The 23,026-nt window shown below is 38.1% G+C and overlaps 1 protein-coding gene across 1 annotated transcript in view; it reads left to right on the forward strand.

Moving 5' to 3' along the window:
- Positions 1 to 23,026, forward strand: part of LOC140199174 (zinc finger CCCH domain-containing protein 13-like) — a 122,024-nt gene that overhangs the window by 86,241 nt on the left and 12,757 nt on the right. Inside the window, exon 19 of the mRNA XM_072260803.1 lies at positions 7,425 to 7,625. Coding sequence (XP_072116904.1) covers positions 7,425 to 7,625 — 201 coding nt within the window. The remainder of the gene's footprint in view (positions 1 to 7,424; positions 7,626 to 23,026) is intronic.

Below are 23,026 nucleotides of genomic sequence, written 5' to 3' on the forward strand. Positions count from 1 at the left end.
TGCATTTAAAAATCTCAGGAAATGTCAAGCAACTTACCTTACAGGCCAACTGAATCCACTCCAGGCCTGTCTGCAAGCTGTCACTTACCTTCCAGCCTAGGTGACTCCACTCCAGGACTCCGGGGACTGACCTTGGAAGCATGGTCAGAAGGGTGGGCTGCAAGTGAGACTGAAATAGCATGAGTTAACGCCTCCTCCCTCACCAGCACACTATTGGTTAATGACCAGGCCATTGAGAATAAAGCTGATGAACTAAGAGCGAGACTGGCCTACCAAAGAAAACTGAGAGATTGCTGTGTGCTATGTCTCAGTAAAATGTAGCTTACACCTGCTTCACCTGACAATGCCATAAAACCTGGGGGCTTATCAGTTCACCAGATGGACCATGTGTCATCCTTGGGCAAAGTTAGAGGTGGAGAGGTCTATTCCTAATCAATACATGTGGTGCACAGACATGGTCCTGGCAAGTTTCTAGTCACCCAGATTGGAATATGTATCAGTGAAATGTTGCCTTTACTAACAGCCACGAGAATTCACTTCAGCTATCCTGACAGCAGTCTACATTCCACCCAGGCGGACAAGAAGCATGCACTTAATGAATTCCGTGGTCAGTAGCCTTGAAACAAGATATCCTGGGGCCCTCATCATTTCTGGTGATTTCAACCAGGCTAACTTCAAGAGCATTTTAGCAAAGTACTACCAGCAATGTCTCCTATCCTACTAGGGGCCCAAACACCCTTGATGCACGACCATCAAAGATGTCGTCTGAATCACCCCACCCACACCCTGGCAAATCAGAACACCAGGCTGTGCTCCTTCTTCCTGAATGCAATCAGAAGTTGAAATGTGAGGATCCAGTACAGAAAGTTGTTCAGTGCTAGTCTGAGGAAATAGATGAGCTTCTTTGTGACTGCTCTGCTGGCTGTGTCCTTAAATCCTGTGCAGATCATTTGGCAGGGGTATTTGCAGACATTTTTAACCTCTCCCTACTTCAATCTCAGGATCCCACCTGCTTTAAGACTAATATTATTTATGTACCAAAAGAAAGGTTACATACCTTTAGGACTACAGCCCAGTGGCTCTGACATCCACCATCATGAAGTGCTTCGAAAAGCTGGTCATGATATGCATTATAGCCATGATCTACTGCAATTTGTCTACTGCCAAAACAGATCTATGGCAGACACTATCTCTCTGGCCCTACGCTCATGTATGAAGCTTCTGCACAGTAAAGACGCTTAGCTTGTTTATTGACCTTAAATACTATAATTCTGATCTGATTCCTAGACCTGGGACTCAACACCTTCCTCTACATCTGACCAACAGACTGCAATTGGTAAGATAGACAGCAATATCTCTGCCACAATTATCCACATCACTGGTGGCCACAAGTCTGCATCATCAGCCCTTACTCTATTACCTAAACACACATGAATGCATGGCCAGATTCTGCTCTAACTTCATCTACAAGTTTGCAAATAACTTGTTGATTCCACTGTAGCTCCACCATAGTGTTGATGCTACCGTAGTGCACCATATCTCAAATAACGATGAGTCACTACAAGAAGGAAATGCAGACATAGTGACATGGTATCCTGACAAAATCTTTCCCTCAATGTCAGCAAAACAAACGAGCTGGTCATTGACTTCAGAAAGTGGGTGGTACATATACTCCTGTTTACATCAGTGCTACTGAGGTTGAGAATATTAAGAGCTTCAGGTTCCTTGAAGTGAACATCACCAATAGTCTGTCCTTGTCCAATCACATTGACGCCATGGCTCACCAGTACCGATAGTTCTTCAAGAGGCTAAAGAAATTTAGCATGACCTTTTTGGCCCTCACCAATTTTTATTGTTGCTGAACCATAGAAAGCATCTTATCTAGGTACTTATGCCTTGGTATGGGAACTGCTCTGCCCATATCTAAAGAAACTACAGGAACACATCATGGAATCTAGTTTCCCCTCCATGGACCTCTGTCTACACTTGCTGTCTCAGTAAAGCAGCCTGCATAATCATAACCACCCAACCAGACATTCTCTCTCTCCACCCCTCCCTCCCACTGGGCAGAGATTCAAAAAGCCTAAATACTAATACCACTAGGCTGAAGGTCAGCTACTATCCCGTTTGATAAACTGTTCCCTGATATGATAAGATGGACTCATGTCCTCACAATCTACATCGTTATGACCTTGCACCTCATTGTCTGCCTGCACTGCACTTTCTCTGTAACTAACACTTTGTTCTGCACTCTGTTATAGTTTATCTTGTACTACCTCGGTGCGCAGTTGGAATGAATTAATTCTTATGACCTGTTGCAAGACAAATGTTTCACTGTACTTCAGTATATGTGACAATAATTAACCCATTTACTTCTTAAATTTACCAAGATGTCAAAAATGTGATATTCAGGGGAGTATAGTTTTTAATTGATCATTTCATGACAGAGGGCTTGGACCTACTGAATTTTCTTTTGCTTTTTTAGCAGAATATTATAAATTTATGTTTGCCTGATTTCCTTGCTAAATAATTTATTCAATTGTAGTAAAGGAAGTAAAATCACCTATGAGCCAGAATGAAATAGCATATCCAATGTTGATTGCAAGGGCTACGTGGATAAATAGATTTGGACCTTTATGAGGTTGCCTTTTTTCATACTTGGCTCCAATTCAGTCATACCCCAAAGCCAGAAAGGCTTTCATGTTAATTATTTTGTTTGATGCATGCTGTCTGCTATATTCAAATTGAATATAGCCTTTTCTGGTGCATGCAACATAGTGTGCTGGTCCACACAAGCCAGTAGATTGAAGGCTCAACTTAATTTCAAAAGAAGGTTAAACGTGTATTCCAGAAGTCTGTGGAGTCTTGGTCCCTGACTGCATTCAAAGCCAACACTAATAAATTTCTAGATATTAGATGAATCAAAGGATATGAGGGAAGTATAGGAAAATGGTCGGCTGTGATCTTGTTGAATGATGAAACAGGCTACCTTTATATTTTTATGTTTATTTAGGTACAACTCTACATACTCACAAGCAGAATAAACATTGATCACACTCTGCATATACTGGTTTCCTCTTTCAAGATGAGGTAGTAAATTGGATTAGTTATTGACTTCGTGGGAGAAGCCAGTGAGTGGTAGTAGATGGTTGCCTCACTGACTGGAGGCCTGTGATTAGAGGTGTGCTGCAGGAATTGGTGATGCATGCATTGTTGGTTCTCATCCATATGAATAATCTGGATGATAATGTGGTCAACTGGATCAGCAAATTTGCGGTTCACACCAAACTTGGGGGTGTAGTGAACAGCAAGGAAGGCTACCGTGGCTTGCAGGGGGATCTGCGTCAGGTGGAAAAATGGACTGAAAAATGGCAGGTGGAATTTAATGCAGACAAGTGTGAGGTCGAAAGAGAACAAAGAAAATTTACAGGATGTTGCCAGGTCTGGAGACCTGAGTTATACGGAAAGATTGAATAGATTAGGACTGTATTCCTTAGAATGAAGAAGATGAAAGGAGGTTTGATAGAAGTATACAAAATTGAGGGGTGTAGATAGGGTTAATGCAAACAGACTTTTTCCACTGAGTTTGTGTAGGACTACAACCAGAGGTCATGGATAAAGGGTAAAAGGTGAAAAGTTTAAGGGGAACATGAGGGGAAATTACTTCACTCAGAGGGTCATGGGAGTATGGAATGAGCTGCCAGCACGTGGTGCATGCAAACTGGATTTCAATGTTTAAGAGAAGTTTGGATAGGTTCATGGATGATAGGGGTATGAAGGGCTGTGGTCCTGTTGCAGGTCAATGGGGGTAGGCTGTTCAAACAGTTGGGCTGAAGGGCCTGTTTCTGTGCTGCACTTCTCTATGACTCTTATAATAAAAGTCAAAAAGCTTGTGTAAATGTAGCCTTGAGAGTAATGTTGTAACATCACCAGCAGTCCAGTTTCAGTTTCACCACCGTTGTCAGTGGTTTGTACGTTCTCTCCATGACTGTGTGGGTTTTCTCCTTGAGCTCCAGTTTTCTCCCACGTTCCTTTCTTTATTAATCTTTTTATTGATTTAGAAGGAACATAAATGCAAACAAGAGGAGAATTATCTCAAATATAAATATCAATAACAATACAAACAGAGATTGAAATGGACATTATCAAAATCCCACATTTCATAGACATATGGGTTAGTAGGTTAATTAATCACATGGGTGTAATTGGGCAGTGCAGGCTCGTTGGGCCTGTTACCATTCTGTATCTCTAAATTAAATTTCTGCACTTGGAAGGATGGTTCCCAAGCAACATTAGATGACTTGTTCTGACCCATCTTAATTATTACATAGATGGCATGTGCAGTTTTACTGACAGGTGGCAGTGTTGTATGTATGGCTAAGAATCTAAGAAAACCATGCACTGTTATTTCCATCCATTCCTTCTCAGAGTACTCATAATCTCAATCAGACATTCTGTCTCTAAACTTAGATCATAAACAAATGATAGCTAAATTAGAGCTTTTTGCTTAAATTGCCCTAAATTCTGAATGATCATTTTCTATGCAACATGTTTTACAGAATCCGAACAATCTAATCTTTTACAATATTACCATCGCTCTCAAATAATAAACTTCCATGATACACATATTAAAATAATATTACATATTCATCTCTTTTTGATCAATTTGCTCAAATATTCTAAGCCAGTGTGTGTCTGCAGTATCTACATGTATCCTTTGCAGTAGTCATTCATCTATTAAATGATACATGTCTCTAATGATTAGCTAACCTCAACAAAGGCAGAATTTTGAGTTTAACTGTGGGCCTGATATACTGTGGTAAATAGTTGAAGGTAGGATCAGCTACTCATGACCGTTTTAAGTCCAGTGGGTTAGGGTCAGATTGCCCTCTAACCCACACTCACGTTGTGGGTTTACCATTTCCAACAGGTCTAGAGAAGGAATCCAACAATGGCAGTGAAAATCAGCCAGGTGTATGACTAAGCTCTGACGTTGAGTTTAACTACTTAGCTACTGGTTTCTTGGTCCTTGTATATCTTGCAAACTCAGCTTTAGTTTTGAGTTATCTTTTTTATTGCCAGCTGTAAAATTAATGTAAGCAGGAACTCCCATGACATTGAAAAGGATTTTAGGAAATAACTATCTTGCTATATTTGTAATCATTCTTCAGTTGTAGGTAGTATTTTAACTAAGAATTAGCAATATTACCAGCAATATTAATAGGAAAATCTACTTAAGTTGCAGATTCAAGCTTATATTCATGAACAGGGTTTGCTATATATTTTGTTATATATAGCAGTGGATGAACCAGGAGGTATATTGTCTGCTGAAGGCTAGATCTGTGGCATTCAAGTCTGGCGACCCAGGCCTGTACCAAAAAACCAGGAATGATTTGCAGAAGGCTATTTCAAGGGCAAAGAGACAATTTTGAACGAGGTTGGAGGCGACATCAGATGTACGAACACTCTGCAGGGTTTGCAAGACATTACTTACTACAAAGCGAAACCCAATAGCATGAATGGAAGCGATGCTTAATTACCAGATTAACTCAACGCCTTCTATGCCTGCTTTAAAAGGGAGAATATAACTACAGCTGTGAAGATCTCTGCTGCACCTGATGACCCTGTGATCTCTGTCTCAGAGACCGATGTTGGACTGTCTTTAAAGAGGGTAAACCCTCACAAGGCGGAAGGTCCCGATGGAGTACCTGGTAAGGCTCTGAAAACCTGTACCAACCAACTGGCGGGAGTATTCAAGGACATTTTCAACCTCTCACTGCTACGGGCGGAAGCTCTTACTTCAAAAAGGCAACAATTATACCAGTGCCTAAGAAGAATAATGTAAGCTGCCTTAATGACTATCGCCCAGTAGCATTCACACCTACAGTGATGAAATGCTTTGAGAGGTTAGTCATGACTAGACTGAACTCCTGCCTTAGCAAGGACCTGGATCCATTGCAATTTGCCTACTGCCACAATAGGTCAACAGCAGATGCAATCTCAATGGCTCTTCACGTGGCTTTAGACCACCTGGACAACACAAACACCTATGTCAGGATGCTGTTCATTGACTGTAGCTCAGCATTTAATGCCATCATTCCCACAATCCAGATTGAGAAGTTATAGAACCTGGGCCTCTGTACCTCTCTCTGCAATTGGATCCTCTACTTTCTAACCAGAAGACCACATTTTGTACGGATTGGTGATAACATCTCCTCCTCGCTGACGATCAACCCGGTGCACCTCAGGGGTGTGTGCTTAGCCCACTGCTCTACTCTCTCTATACTCATGACTGTGTGGCTAGGCATAGCTCAAATACCATTTATAAATTTGCTGATGATACAACCATTGTTGGTAGAATCTCAGATGGTGACGATAGGGCATACAGGAGTGAGATATGCCAACTAGTGGAGTGGTGTCACAGCAACAACCTGGCACTCAACGTCAGTAAGATGAAAGAGCTGATTGTGGACTTCAGGAAGGTTAAGACAAAGGAACACATACCAATCCTCATAGAGGGATCAGAAATGGATAGAGTGAGCAGTTTCAAGTCCTGGGTGTCAAGATCTCTGAGGATCTAACCTGGTCCCAACATATCAATGTAGTTTTAAAGAAGGCAAGACAGCGACTGTACTTCATTAGGAGTTTGAAGAGATTTGGTATGTCAACAAATACACTCAAAAACTTCTACAGATGTGCCATGGAGAGCATTCTGACAGGCTGCATCACTGTCTGGTATGTGGGGAGGGGGGGTACTGTACAGGACCGAAAGAAGCTGCTGAGGGTTATAAATTTAGTCAGCTCCATCTTGAGTACTAGCCTACAAAGTACCCAGGACATCTTCAGGGAGCAGTGTCTGAGAAAGGCAGCGTCCATTATTAAGGACCTCCAGCACCCAGGGCATGCCCTTTTCTCACTGCTATCATCAGGTGGGAGGTACAGAAGCCTGAAGGCACATATTCAGTGACTCAGGAACAGCTTCTTTCCCTCTGCCATCCAATTCCTAAATGGACATTGAATCCTTGAACACTACCTCACTTTTTTAATATATATTATTTCAGTTTTTTGCATGATTTTTAATCTATTCAATATATGTATACTGTAATTGATTTACTTCATTTTTTTTCTTCTATATTGTGTAAAACATTGCACCGCTGCTGCTAAGTTAACAAATTTCACGACACATGCCGGTGATTCTGATTCTATTTGAATGGTGTGTTTTAGAACAGATGACTCAGAATCTTTCTATAGTCCTTATAAAACTCAAGTTATAGTGTAAAGTGATTTCTGAGACATGAGAAAGTCAATTGAGTGAGGATCCTCAATCTCCACTGTAAGAACAACATGTTCCTATAGGATGATTTTATCATCCAGTTCAAAATGGAAATTTGGGTGTTAAACTAAAGAAAAATCTTACCTTGCAGATCCCATGGATGTGATTGATGTCGATTGGTCAAGTTTGTTACCCAAGCAACCCAAAGAGCCAAAGGAGCCAGGAGCTGCTTTGTTAAAATTCACTCCTGGTGCAATCCTGTTACGAGCTGGAATATCCAAGCGCTTGGCTGGTGCAGAATTGTTTGCAAAGGTCAATGAAACTTGTCGGGCAGCTATCAACAACTCTAAAGGTATGTCACACCATTGTTAGTACTTTGCTGGTGCTGTAATGTAGTCCTGATATAAGAAATGATCTGAGTAGTGAAAGGTTAACTTTAGATGTATTTTTTTGGAGATTTCTATGGAAAAACATGGTACTGTGGTGTTGAAAATTCACAATCCAAAGTAGATCTTCATTGTGCAGATTTTTGGATTTCTTAATGCTATTTAGGAAATTCTACCCTTGAATTTCTGGTGGATTTTCATATGAGCTAGCACCTTTTGTCATTGTAAAACTTCCTCAAGTAACAACAAGGTCCAGCTCCCAACACTTCTTTACAATATGACTTTCAACTGCATTGATTTGAAAATATGACAGTTCTTATTAACTCACAATACCCAGGCTTTACTAACCTTTCTTCCCCTGAAACCCTGCTATTTAATGGGCCAATGCTCAAACTGCATTTATTGCCCTCATTCAGATCCTGCAATACAGTTTCTAGACTGCTCTCACCTATGAAGGTTGTGGTCATTCCAGGCTGCTGCTGACCTCTGCCACATCTCACAGTTGTTACTTTTTGCTTCATTATTAGGGTCACTTGTAGTTAAGAGACGAAGTCCAGTATGTGTTTGCTTTTCCTTCTGCCAAAGCAGATAGGAGATTTGCTAGCTTTGCAGCCTTACACAAACTGCAGGTATTCATCACTCATATAATATTATTTCTCCATCAGCCCCTCACAGAAAGAACATAGCTCTTACATGTAGTAGGTTGAAGTGCAAAGCTAAGTGCTAACAGCTCTGAGAATTTGCAATAGGCTATTACAATATCAATGAAATGGATGCAGTGCAGTGTTAGACAAACCTAACAAATCTGCTCTGGGAAAATTTCAATTAAATATCATAATGTTCATGGAAATTCTAAGAACGGCATTAGTCCGATGCACAACCTTGCTCAAATACCACTTAAAAACAGTAAAATACTTTGAGGCCGTGGCGTTTCATTAAGACGCCTACTGAAAATGAATGGTCATAATGAAGTTACAAATGTGTATCTTTTTCCAGTATTACTAGAAGTGTATGTTTATCTAAACTCCCCCCAACACCTTGTTGGATCCTGATGGTTTTGAGATCCAAAGATTCTTCAGAAGTCAAGAATGAAGCATAAAACCTGTTGCTTGCAATCATTAAATGTTACAACAGCTAAGGAGAGTGAAGAAGAAGCATTGTGAGACAAAGAGTGTGGCATTCTCATACCAGCCTACTGATAACAGAAATTCCATTGATAATAATTAACCAATAAGATGGCCCGATTCAAGTAATGAAATGCCCGCCCCTGAAAGCAATAAGTTTCAAGAAAAATACAGAGGCAACTCTGATCACTGGAAAATTACATGTATAATAAGTATATATAAACTACAAAATAAAATTGTAGACCCCAATCTCTCCATCTCCTTACCTTTCTATCCCCTTGATGACTGCCTATGGAACACCCTTGGGATTACTTTTCTTCAGTGATTATATTGTATAAATGGAAGTTGCTGGTCGCTGTCCAATAGTGAGGACATCTTACGCCAATGGAGTAGACTTTGATGAAACCACACCTGGAGTTCGATGTGCAGTTTTAGTTTTCATATCCAACAAAGAAGGTAGTTGCTTTGGTAGAGATTCCCTGGATTGAGTTCGGAAGCAAGGGTGTTAATGAGGAAAGATTGAGCAGAATTCACCTATGTTCTAACCTGTAATCTAGGAGACTGAGAGAGAATCCCATTGAATTGTGGAAATTTATAGATTAAATGTCTTTTGATTGAAGTAGGTTTTAAAGTCCATCTCAGTTCTTCAATCTGTGTTCAGCCGGCTTAATAATAATACTGGAGACAAAAGACTTCAGATGCTAGAACCTGGCGCAAAGCAGAAACTACTGGAAGCACTTGGGTTGTCAGACAGCAGCTGTGAAGACAAAGCAATGGTCAGTGTTTTGAATTGAGAGCCTCCATCATTTTTTGCTTCATGGTAACACTGCAGGTGCCACAGACAATCGCAGTAGTCATCCGACAACAAGAAAAATTAAAGCCATATATGAAATGTTCCAAAGGAACACTCAAGATGTGCAGTTAAACTACTGAAAACTCGCACAGAACCCACACAAACTGTAACACCTCTTAACACTTATTCACAAGGAGAAAATGCCTGTAAGGTCTACTGGAAGTGTTATCCTTTGCAACTTAACAACCCTGATTTTCAGTAACTATAAAGTCAGAAACATTTATGATATAGTTTATATCATAAACTACTGTAATGAACTACTTTTAATACTTGGGTAGTTTTGGGCTATTGGGAAAAAAAGATATATTTATTCATTTAGGTATTTTTGTTTAATTTGGCAATTCCCTTAATGTTCTACTAAGGTTCGTGAACTACATATATACGTATTTTAAAAGTTTTTTAAAACAATCTTAAAGTTTGGCTTGTCGTGTGATGAAGTGACCAAAAAGCTTTCGTACAAATCATAAACCACTGCACTCGTTGAATCACAAATAAGAGAAAATCTGCAGATACTGGAAATCCAAGCAACACACATAAAATGCTGGAGGAATTCAGCAGGCTAGGTAGCATCTATGGAAAAGAGTATAGAGAACATTTCGGTGGGTCTCGGCCCAAAGTATCGACTATATTCCTTTCCATAGATGCTGCCTGGCCTGCTGAGTTCCTCCAGCAACTTGTGTGCGACACTCATTGAATATAAGCTTCAGTAAGAGAACAGTGGTGAAAGGTTTCATAACCAAATAACTAAAGCTTACAAAGAAACAAATCTTATTGAGAAACTGTTACTGTAGTAACTCCATTATCAATGTAAAGAGCATTTGATGGTGAAGCTCTGGATACAAATTCAAGCAGTAAGGCAAGGTCATATTGTACTACTACTGGGATATTACAAATGAATGAGTAGACACATTTTATCTGATAAGGAGCTGTAGAATCGTGGTCTGTATTACTTAATGTGATTTGGCCATTCTGTGTATCTTATTGAACCCTCAAAATAACACTTAATTCAGTGTCCTGCTGTCCCAGCAGTGATCTATGCAGTTTTGGAATAAGCAGGGTGAAAAATTGGTTCTGTCTATTATTCCTAATGTACGCCACCAGGAAGTGTCTTGTTCAATTAGCAATAAACTGGAAATCTGAAGAAAAAACACCAGGAAAATGTCAGAAATATTCATCAAGTGAAACAACATCAGTGTAAAGGGAAACAGAGTTAACATATTCTGGAGGATCTCAGCAGGTGAGGCAGCATCTAAGGAGTAAAATAAAAAGTCGACTTTTAAGATTAAGAACCTTCATCAGGACTGAGGAATTCAGCAAGTCAGTTGTCCAGCATTTTCCCCACAAAAATATACCGTGGAGAGAATTCTGACATCACCGTCTGGTATGAGGGGCTACTGCACAAGATCAAAATAAGCTGCAGAAACACATGAAGTTAGTCAGCTCCATCATGGGTACCAGCCTCCATAGTAGCTAAGACATCTTCAAGGAGCGGTGCCTTAGGAAAGCAGTGTCCATTATTAAGGACCCCCACCACCCAGGACATGCCCTCTTCACACTGTTACCGTCAGGAAGGAGGTACAGAAGCCTGAAGGCACACACTCAGCAATTCAGGAACAACTTCTTCCCCTCTGCCATCCAATTTCTAAATGGACATTGAACCCATGAACACTACCTCATTATGTTTTTTATTTTCGTTATTTTGCACTGCTTATTTTAACTTAGCTATTTAATAGACATATATACTTAATGTAACTCAAGTTTTCTTTATATTTATTTATCATGTATTTCATTGTACTGCTGCTATAAAGTTAACAAATTTCACAATATATGCCAGTGATATTAAATCTGATATCACTGGCCTATCTGATTTTCTGTGTGTTCCTCAAGATTTCCAGCATCTACTGAATCTCTTGTGTCTGAGTTAGAATATCATCTATCTTCTATGCCTCTGCTTATTCCCCTCCCCCTTCCTGAGCAAGGGTAGAATTCTCTTGATCCTTCTCTTCCACCCCCCAAGTCCCCACATTCCTGATCATCCAATGCAATATCAATAAACATGATTCCATCACCAGAAATGTCATTCTTTTCCTTCCCTTTCTATATTCTGGACCATTCTCTTCACAATTCCACCAACCACTCCTCGCAACACTTTCCCATTCAGCTGCAAACATCCTATCTTTTACTTCACCCCTTTTCACCATCCAGAACCCAAATAATAGCTATTCATTTGCACTTCTTAAATTTAGAATCTCACTTTGATGCTCTGGATTTGGCCTTCTATGTACTGGAAAAACCAAACGCACATTGGGTGACCACTTCCTGAGCACCTTTGCTCAGTTTGAAAGAGCAATCCTGAACTTCGAGTTCACTAACACTTATTCTGCATTGCATTCTCTGATCTGTCTGTAACATCCTCCACTGTTACAGAGAGGCCCAGTGTAAACTTGAGGAGCAAACCTCAGGTAACTCAGAGTTTTCAGGTAATTGGCTTTCTCTGTATGAATCAGAATTGGGCTATTCTGCTATAGATTTTCAGGCAGTAATCTTTACTCTTTTTCTCTTTCAGCTCACATAGCCTGATGTACTGTATGTTTCACACATGACCTGAAATTCAGTTTTTGCATGTCCTTTTTATTTTCTACCTTCTCTCATTAACCTGTCATCCATATGGCTTCATCAATCAGTTTATCATGGCCCCACCTTATCAGAGATATTTCTTTTGTCCTGTTTTCCTACCCTACCCTCTCGACAACTCAAAACTAATTTCTCACTTTCCCAGTTCACGTGAAGGGTTTTCAACTTGAAATGTTAACTCTCTTTCCAGAAATGCTGCCTGATACACCAACTTTTCCCAGAGTTTTCTACTTGTGTTCTCTCAGTTATGTCCATTCATGAAATTACCTTTAGCCTTCATAATTTAAAAGCGTTTGTAATTAAACAACAATAAGCTACAATGGAAACTAGTGGTAGACTGGAGGACCTTTCAGAATCTCAATTGTCATAATCAGGTCACTCCTCATTTTTGTAAACCCCAAAGAATACAGACCCAACCAATTTAGCCTGTCTTGAAAGGAAAATTTCCCAGAGTTCAAGGACGTAACAAGCAAAAGTCAACAGAAGCCTGTGGATATATTGTGCATTTGGGTTTCCAGCAGGTATTCAACAAGCTGCCATGTAAAAGGTTAATGCACAAGATAATAGCTCATGATCTCAGAGGCAGCATTTAGAACATGGTCATCATGTACACTTGAACTTTGCAGCATATAACTGATGGAGTGCCCCAGGGATCCGTACTGCACCCTCAATTATTTCCTATTTGTATTTAATCATCTGGAGAAGGAAGTAAAGTTAAGATATCCAAGTTTGCCAATGACGTGAAAGTAGATGATAAGGCTTATTGTGATGACGATTTCTGCAGTCTGCAACAGGATGCAGAAGGGTTGAGTAGGTGGGCAAAAAGTTGACAAATGCACTTTGAAAAGATTATTCTAAGATGGCTTATTACCTAATGGAAAAAGATTTCAGGCAAGTGAAATACAGAGATCTTTGTGCGCAGATTGTAAAATGTTAGTAGGTAAGTGCAGGAAATAGGAAGGCACATAGCCAGTTGGCCTTTATTGCAAGAGGGTTGGAATTTGGAAATGTGAAAGTGCTGTTAAAGTTTGACAGGGTAGTTACTAATTATGCCTCACCTAAAATACTGTTCACAGTTTTGTCCTTTTTGCTGGAAAGGATATATTAGCAATGAAAGCGGACTCATGGAGTGAGCTGCTTTTGGGCGTTGCTCCATACCCTTTACTTTTTTACATGTAACCACTCTTACTTACCTATACCTACACTAAACAATCTATATTATTGAACTACGACTTCTACTTATTGAAAATGAATACCAGAGCACGAGAAGCTAAAGAAGGGAAAGGTTCTACAGGGAACAGAAAAAAAATGGTGATCCTGGAACTTCGAAGGAAACTCTGGTAACTATGGAACTAATGAAGAAACTTTTAGAAGATACAGTTAATCGAAGACTCACCGCAATTGAAGAAGCGTTGAATTTGAGGAAAGAAGAATCAAGAACATTCAGACGTGATATCGACCAACATCAAGTCAGGATTTCAGAGTTAGACGAAGATGGCCGTAAAAGAGAAAAAAGAATTGAAGCGCTTGAAAAAAGTTTAACTTCGGTAACTCAGCAATTGGAATGCTATCAAGCTAAGACTATCGATCTTGAAAATCGTTCCCGACAACAGAATTTGCGTTTAATTGGTTTCCCTGAGGATGTGGAGAAGGGAGATCCTACTAAATATTTTTCTAAATTGCTAATGGATGTGTTTCGCTCTGATATATTGGAAGAACCACCGATACTAGATCGTGCTCATCGCTCATTCCGTTTTAATCCGGAGAAATCAGCTAAATCGAGACCGATCATTATTCGGTTTCATTATGTCCACGAGAAGGACCGAGTTATCCGAGCGGCTCGGAAGAAAGATATGATTGAATTTCAAGATTTCAAGTTCAGAATTGTTGAAGACTACAGCTAAGACGTACTGAAAAAACGGGTGGCTTTTAAACCTCAGATGGCAGAACTTTATCATCGGGGCTATAAAATAGCGCTACTGTTTCCAGCCCGTCTGAGAGTGGTTATGCCGGATAACTCGCGCAGTCTGTTTAAAAATCCGATGGAAATCCAGTTTTCTTGATGATCTGCCTCCCTTTACGAAGGATTAATCAATGTATCATTTGGTTTTTTCTCTCGTCTCTGATTGTTTAGTTCGAGGTTTTGTTTTCTTGATCTGGCAGTGTAGGTTCGTTTTATATAGTTAAACGATATTAGGCTTTTCTGTTAGTGATCCTGTATATCTTACTCTTAATACTTTTGAGTAGTTATTTAGTTACAAGTTTAATGATTGTTTTCTTTTTGAAATGTTACTAAAGTATTATATTTTAAAATGGGGGATTGTTTATTTCTTCTCCCCAGAATCCTTGCTGTTTCTTATGTCATTTCCGATCATTTATATTTGAAAAATTAATATAGTAATATGATTTAATGTTTGATGTTCTTTGAAATATGAGTAGCAAGGAACTATTCGATGCTTTTAATGGCTTTAGATTTTTTTTCTTGTTATAGTTAGTTTTTACTTTTTTCCATAAGGGTGGTGTTTTTCTTGATAAACATATTTCTGTTGGGTCGCTCTCCGGAAAGATGGGGGTAGGTTTAGTCTTAGATTTAGCATTGGCCACTGTCTGGCTTTTTTCTGGGGTTTTGTGGGAGGTGGGTGGTATTTTTCCTTTTATTCCTTTTTCATTTTTTCTTTTTAAACGGGCTGACCAGAAACTACTGAAATGTCGTAACTTCCGGTTCCTCTTTGGACCTTTTTTCCTCTTCCGGGTTCATGAGTTTCTACTCTGGTTAACCCTTTACATACTTTATACTCGAGCTCATTATGATGGATAAGACTATTAATTTAGTTTCTTGGAATACAAATGGTTTAAACCACCCGGTTAAACGGAAGAAAATTTTTTAAGTATTCCACAGGATGAATGCTCATATTATTTTTGTACAAGAAACTCCTGTCCAGAAAGAGGATAATCAATGTTTCTTTAGATTCTGGAAGGACGAACAGTATCATACGAATTCACAAGCTAAAGTAAAAGGTGTTTCTATATTTATAGATTCATCAATTTCATTTACGCACTATGAGACGATTTCAGATTCTAATGGCAGATTTTTATTGATTACTGGCTTGCTATTTAACAAAAAAGTTGCCATGCTCAATGTTTATGCCCCAAATGTTGACTGTCCTGATTTTTTTAAGAATCTCCTCACATCTCTTTCCAACTTAAATGACTATATGCTGATTATGGGTGGTGATTTTAATTGTTGTTTAAACCCTTTGATAGATAGATCCAAGTTTAATCAAGCACTTCCGAATAAATCGGCTACCCTTATTAACTCTTTTATGATCGACTCTGGAATCTCAGAAATTTGGAGATTCTTGCATCCGAATGACAAGGAGTTCTCTTTATTTTCCACATGTGCATCAGCACTATTCAAGAATTGACTACTTTCTTATTGACTCTCGATTAATTCCTTTTGTTACGGGTTGTGAATGTGATTCTATTGCTGTTTCTGACCATGCACCGTTGAAATTATTTATTAACTTAAGGGATATATCTACTAATTCTAGACAATGGGGATTTAATATCTCTTTGCTTCAAAATTCAGATTTCGTTAGGTTTATTGATGAACAGATTAAGTTTTTCTTTACAACGAATTCCACGGATGATATTTCCAGTGGGATCCTCTGGAATACTTTTGAAGCATATATTCGTGGACAAATTATTTCATACACTGCTGGACTAAAAAAGCGAACTAATAAGGAAATACTTAAACTGGTTGACAAGATTAAAGAAGTTGATAAGAAATATTCTATAGCTCCTAATCAAGAACTTCATAAACAGAGAGTTGAACTTCAAATGGAACATAACCTTTTATTATCATCTTCAATTGAAAATCAATTAATCAAAACTAAGAGTCAATTTTATATACATGGTGATAAAACTGGGAAACTTTTAGCTAATCAATTGAAATCGGCCTCGGTTAAACGACAGATTCTTAAAATTCGTAAACAAGATGGCACTTTGACAGTTGACCATGATGAGATTAATAAATCCTTTCAAGAATTTTATACCTCTCTTTATCAATCAGAATTTCCTGATGACTCCACTATAATGCATGAATTTTTAAAAAAATTGAATATTCCAAAATTATCATTTAATGAATGTTCAAAACTAGATGTACCTATTACTGTAGAGGAAATAAAGAATGCTATTTTTTCAATGAATTCAGGTAAAGCACCTGGTCCAGATGGATTTACAGTAGAATTTTTAAAATTTTTCTCAACTACACTAACTTCTTGGCTATGTAACGTTTTTAGGGATGCAGTTTCAATAGGTAAATTACCACAATCTTTCTATCGAGCTTCTATTTCCCTAATTCTTAAAAAAGATAAGGATCCTACTGAATGTGCATCTTATAGACCTATATCTCTGCTAAATGTCGATTCTAAGATTTTTTTCTAAAATATTGGCAACGAGATTGGAGAATGTATTACCCCAAATTATTTCTGCTGATCAATCTGGATTTATTAAAAATCGTTACTCTTTTTTTTAATATTAGGAGATTAATGAATATCGTTTATACGCCTTCACCCAAAATTCCAGAATGTGTCATTTCATTGGATGCTGAAAAAGCTTTTGATAGAGTTGAATGGGTATATTTATTCAATACTCTTGAGAAATTTAATTTTAGTCCGATATTCATTTCCTGGATTAAACTGATATATTTTACCCCTTTGGCCTCGGTATTTACTAACAACCGAAGATCCCCTTTCTTTCATTTATTCCGTGGTATTAGGCAGGGTTGCCCTCTTAGTCCATTATTATTTGATATTGCTTTGGAACTGTTAGCTATTGCCATTCGTGACTCCCCTAATATATTTGGTATTACTCGTGGAAATGAGACTCATAAATTATCACTTTATGCAGATGATCTACTATTATACATTTCTAACCCAGGAAAATCTATTCCGGCAGTATTAACTTTGCTTGCTCAGTTTAGTAGCTTTTCTGGTTATAAACTGAACCTAAGTAAGAGTGAACTCTTTCCATTAAATATGCAGGTTCCTATTTATAGAAATTCTCCATTTGGACTGATTACTGATTATTTTACTTATTTGGGAGTTAAAATTACTAAGAGACATAAGGATCTATTCAATTTCAACCTTTTACCATTAATTAATCAGGTTAAACAACTGATTACTAAATGGTCCCCTTTGTCTGTATCATTGATTGGCCGTATTAATGCTTTTAAAATGATTATTTTACCCAAATTTTTATATTTACTTCAAGCAATACCGATTTTTATTCCTAAATTTTTTTTGATATTATTGACTCTAAAATCTCTTCTTATATATGGCAAAATAGAAATCCCAGATTAAGTAAAAAATACTTACAGAAATCTAAGAAAGAGGGTGGTTTGGCATTGCCTGTCCTAAGATTTTACTACTGGGCAATTCATATACGATACTTAATATTTTGGACACAAGATTGAAATATAACTCCAAGCCCACATTGGGTAAATCTTTAAGGCCATTCTGTAAAGGGTTTTCTTTAGCCTCCATTTTAGGAACTTCATTGCCTTTTGCACTATCTAAATTGAATAAACAAATTTTCAACCCTATAATTAAACATACATTGCGAATATGGTTTCAATTTCGTAAATTTTTTGGCCTGAATGAATTTGTTATCAAGTCCTGTTATATCTAATTTTTTTTTCCAACCTTCGGTAATGGACCAAGCCTTTTTGATATGGAAAACGAAAGGCATAATATGTTTTCGTGATTTATTTTTGGATAACTGCTTTGTCTTTTGAGCAGTTATCTGAGAAATTTGATTTGTCTAGATCCCATTTTTTTTAGATACTTACAAATAAGAAATTTTTTAAATATTACGTTGCCTATCTTTCCGACTTCCAATCCTTCTGGTACCCTTGATAAAATTTTAGGCTTTAATCCTTTGCAGAAGGGATTAATAGCAATAATTTATGATATAATTATGAAATTACAGCCAGATATATCTGATAAAATTAAAAATGAATGGGAAAGGGAACTTCAACTTTCCCTACCTACAGAGAAATGGGATAAAATTTTTCATTTAGTTAGTACTTCTTCTATATGTGCTAAAAATAATTAAATACAATTTAAAGTAATACACAGAGCTCAAAGGTCCAAAGATAAACTAGTTCATTTTTATTCCCATATAAACCCTACTTGTGATAGATGTCACTCTGAAGTGCCTTCTTTAACTTATATGTTTTGATCCTGTCCTCTTTTGGAGAAATATTGAAAAGACATTTTTGATATTATTTCAACAGTTCTATGCTTCGATTTAAAACCCTATCCTATTACGGCAATCTTTGGATTGCCAATGGTAGAACATAGATCTCTGTCTTCTTCAGCCTGTCAAATGATAGCTTTTGTTACCTTAATGGCGGGAAGATCTATTTTGTTGAACTGGAAGGAAGCTAATCCTCCAACTACATTCCAATGGTTTTCTCAAACCATATTAAGTTTAAATTTAGAAAAAATTAGAAGTAATATTTTTGACCCTTCGGTTAAATTTGAAGAAACTTGGAAACCTTTTATGCATTATTTTCATATGATGTAATCTGACCTTTCCGAATCTTTTTTCTAAACTTAAATTATATGATGAGAGGAGCGGAGTTAACGACATTATTGAACGTGTCCGATACAAGCTGTTGGTCTAGCCCTGTTTTTTTTTTCTTGGGGTTTTTTTTCTCTTTTTGGGGTTTTTTTTTGTTTATATATTTTTTTTCTTTTTACTTTTTTAATGTTTAATTTTATTATGAGTTTGGAAGTCTTTTATACCTATGTTACTTAAAATTCATTTTATATATGCTGATGAACATTTTTCCAATCTCTTTGTACCAACTTTGTTATTGAGTTTATAATTTCGAAAAATTAATAAAAAGATTTAAAAAGAAAAAAAAAGCAATGAAGGCAGTCCGAAAGAGAATTAGCTAGGTGAATAAGAGTTATCCAAACCCGTTAAAGAAATTCCGTCTTTATTCTTGGAATATAGAAGAATGAGGAGTGGTTTTTTTTTGAATGTATAAAATCTTAGAAGAGCTTAAAGGGGTAGATCTTGAGATTTTCCAGTCATGGGGGAATGTTGATCTGAAACTGAGGGTTCATAGAAACCTCTTCTTGCAAAGGTTCAACGGTCAAATTTAATGTCAGTGAAATGTATACAATATACATCCTGAAATGCTTTTTCTTCACAAACATCCACGAAAACAAAGAAGTACCCCAAAGAATGAACGACAGTTAAACGTGAAAACCCTAAAGTACCACCCCAAAGTGCTCCCCCTTCCCCTACCAGCAAAAAAAAACGCGCATCGGTAACATCACCGAGCCCAAGTGTGTGCTAAGCAATAGCAAAGACACGGACCAAAGTTACCCCAAAGGCTTTGCATTTCATCCAAAATTTGACAAACCACATGTTCTATCTCTATCTCTCTATCTCTCTATCTCTCTATCTCTCTCTATCTCTCACACCGCTGTTTTCACGAGTGGGAGACATAACAACAAGCCGCTGGTTTACGATGTCAAAAGTCTGTTTCGTCGCTTTTTTCGAGCTCTGTGTCGTAGATCGCAAAGACCTCGGGTTTGTGAATCATTGGAACTCCCAACACTGGAAGCTGGATTATTGAAAATATTTATGAAAGAGGTGGATAATTTTTTTTGGAAGGTCAAATAATTGAGGGCTGTGGGAAACTGGCGCAAAACACACAAATCCCTGGGTAGATCTGCCATGCTCATAATAAATGGCAGGGAGACTGAGGACAAAGTGGCCTACTTCAGCTCTTGCCTTCTTACAGTACGTCTTCAAACACTTCATTTCCACTTTGACTATGAAATCCCATCAACTCATTTTAAATAAACGTACAAAGCATGAGATTGCAATCATTATCTTGTGTAATATCTGTGTAGAGTTTGTATGTTTTCCTTGTGTCCTCTGATATCCTAAAGATATGTCGGTTGGTAGTTTAATCAACCTCTGTAAATTATTTCTAATATGTGTGGCCAGTGAGAAAATCAGTATTGGAATTAGTATGGAGTTGATCTGCATGTAAGCAGAATAGATGACAGGCAAATAATGGGGAGAATGAATTGATGAAGAGTTGACTTATACTGGAAGGGATGAATGGCCTCCTCAACAATAAGATTATATATTTCAGAATAAAATATTTCATCACATAGGTTCAGTAAACTAAAATTTTGCATCATGTAGAACTTAATGTCTGAGCCCTTGTTTGTAGTATGTATCCTCTGTGCAATTTTGCTGCATATTCTTAACAAGCATGTGTGCCTGTTTCATATAGAGATTTATAATGACAGAATGTCTTGATCATGTATATATTTCTTCAAATTGGAAAAAACTGAAGTTTCTATGGCACTGAAGTAAACGTGTGGGTGTCTAATGGGTTTAGACTATAAGATATAGGAGCAGAATTAGGCTACTTGACCCATAAATCCACTCCACAATTCAAACATGACTGATTTATTTTCCCGCTCAACCCCATTCTTCAGTCTTCTCCCCATGACCTTTGTAGCTGTTACTAATCAAGAACCTATCAACATCAGCTTTAAATATACCCTGTGACTTGGCCTTCATAGCTGTCCATGCAATGAATTCTGCAGATTCACCACCCTATGCCTAAAGAAACACCTCTTTATCTCTGTTGTGAAGAGATGTACTCTGAGGCTATACCCTCAAGTCCTAGACTCTCCCACTGTTAGAACTACCCTCTCAATGTCCACTCTAGGCCATTCAGTATTCGGTAAGTTTTAAAGAGATCCTCCTCCGTTCTTCTAAGCTCCAGAGCAGGCCTAGAGCCATCAAATGCTGCTTAAACGTTAACCCTTTAATTCCTGGGATCATTCCTTGGAAGCCTCCTCTGGATCCCTATGAATGCTAGCGCATTCTTCCTTAGATGTGGGGTGCAAAACTGCTGACAATAATACATTTACCTTATAAAGCCTCAGCATTACATCCTTGCTTTTATATTCTATTCCTCTCTAAATGAATGCTAGCATTGCACTTGCTTTTTTTATTACTGACTCAACCTGCAAGTTAACCTTTAGGGAATCCTGTACTAGGACTACCGAGTCCCTTTGCACCTCCGAGTTCTGGATTTATTCTACACCTTTACTTCATCTACCAAAGTTCATGACCAGACACTTTCCTACCCTGTATTCCATCTGCCAGTTCTTTGACTATTCTCCTAATCTGTCCATTTTATTCTGCAGACTCCCTGCTTCCTCAATGCTACTTGTCCCCTTCACCTATCTTTGTATCGTCCACAAACTTGTCCACAAAGCCATCAATTTCGACATCCAGATCTTTAACATATAACATGGTAAGTAGCAGACCCAACCTTGACCTCTACAGAACACCATTAGTCTCCGGCAGCCAACCAGAAAAAGCCCCCTTTACTCCCACTGGCTTTTTACCAATTAGCCAATCTTCTATCCATGTTAATATCTTTCCTTTAATACCATCGGCTTTTATCTTGTTTAGCAAGCTCACGTATGGCGCCTTGTCAAAGCCTTCTAAGAGTCTAAGTGAACAATATCCACTGACTCTTCTTTGTCTATCCTGTCTGTTACATCCTCAAAGAATTCCAACAGATTTCTCAGGCAAAATTTCCCCTTAAGGAAACCATGCTGACTTCAGCCTATTTTATTGTGTGTCTCTATGTACCCTGAAACCTCATCCTCAATAATAACCTCTTAACACCTTGCCAACCACTGTATTCAAGCTATCTGTCCTGTAATGACCTGTCTTTTGCCTCACTCCCTTCTTAGAGTGAATTGGAGCAATTTTCCAGTCCTCTGAAACCATTCCAGAATCAAATTATTCTTGAAAGATCACTACTAATGTCTCTGCAGTCTCTTCATCTATCACTTTCAGAACTCTGAGGTGTAGTACATTTGTCCAGATGACTTGTCTGCCTTCAGAACTTTAAGCCTCCCAAGCAGTTTCTCCTTAGTAATAGTAACTACAGTCACTCTCTCCCTTGACTCTTAAATTTCTGGCATGTTGCTGGTGTCTTCCGCAGTTAAGACTAGCGCAAAATACTGATTTGGTTCATCTGCTATTTCTTTGTTCCCCATCACTACCTCTTCAGCACCATTTTCCAGAGGTTTGTTATCCACTCTTGCCTCCCTTTTTCTCTTTGTATTTCTGAAAATAATAGCTTTGGTATTCTCTTTCATATTATTGGCTAGTTTTCCTTCTTGTCCTCTCCTTTTTGCTTTTTTAGTTGCCTTCTGACAGATTCTAAGTTTCCCAATCCTCTAGCTTCCCACTATTTTTTGTTATATTGTATGTCCCCTTTTATGCTGTCTTTGGCTTCTTCTTTGGAATGAACTGATCCTCAATTTCTGAATTACTCACAGAAGCTCCAGCCATTGCTGCTCTACTGTCATCACTGGTAATGTCCCCTTCCAATCAATATTGGCCAGCTCCTCTCTCATGCCTCGATAGTTACCTTTACTCATCTGTGTTATAGATACATCTGATGTTTACATACTACCACAATAGCATGGCAGTTAGCACAACACTATAATAGCTCGGGGTGTTCAGGAGTTTCAAGTTCATTTCCAGCATCGTTCTGTCAGGAGTCTCTGTACATCCTCCCCATGGAATGTGTGGGTTTTCCCTGAGAGCTTCGGTTTCCTCCCACAGTCCAAAGACATGCCAGGTAGGTTAATTAGTTATTGTAAATTGTCCCATGACTAGATTA

This window comes from Mobula birostris, chromosome 6 (genome assembly GCF_030028105.1).
Source record: "Mobula birostris isolate sMobBir1 chromosome 6, sMobBir1.hap1, whole genome shotgun sequence".
Classification (NCBI taxonomy): Eukaryota; Metazoa; Chordata; class Chondrichthyes; order Myliobatiformes; family Myliobatidae; genus Mobula; species Mobula birostris.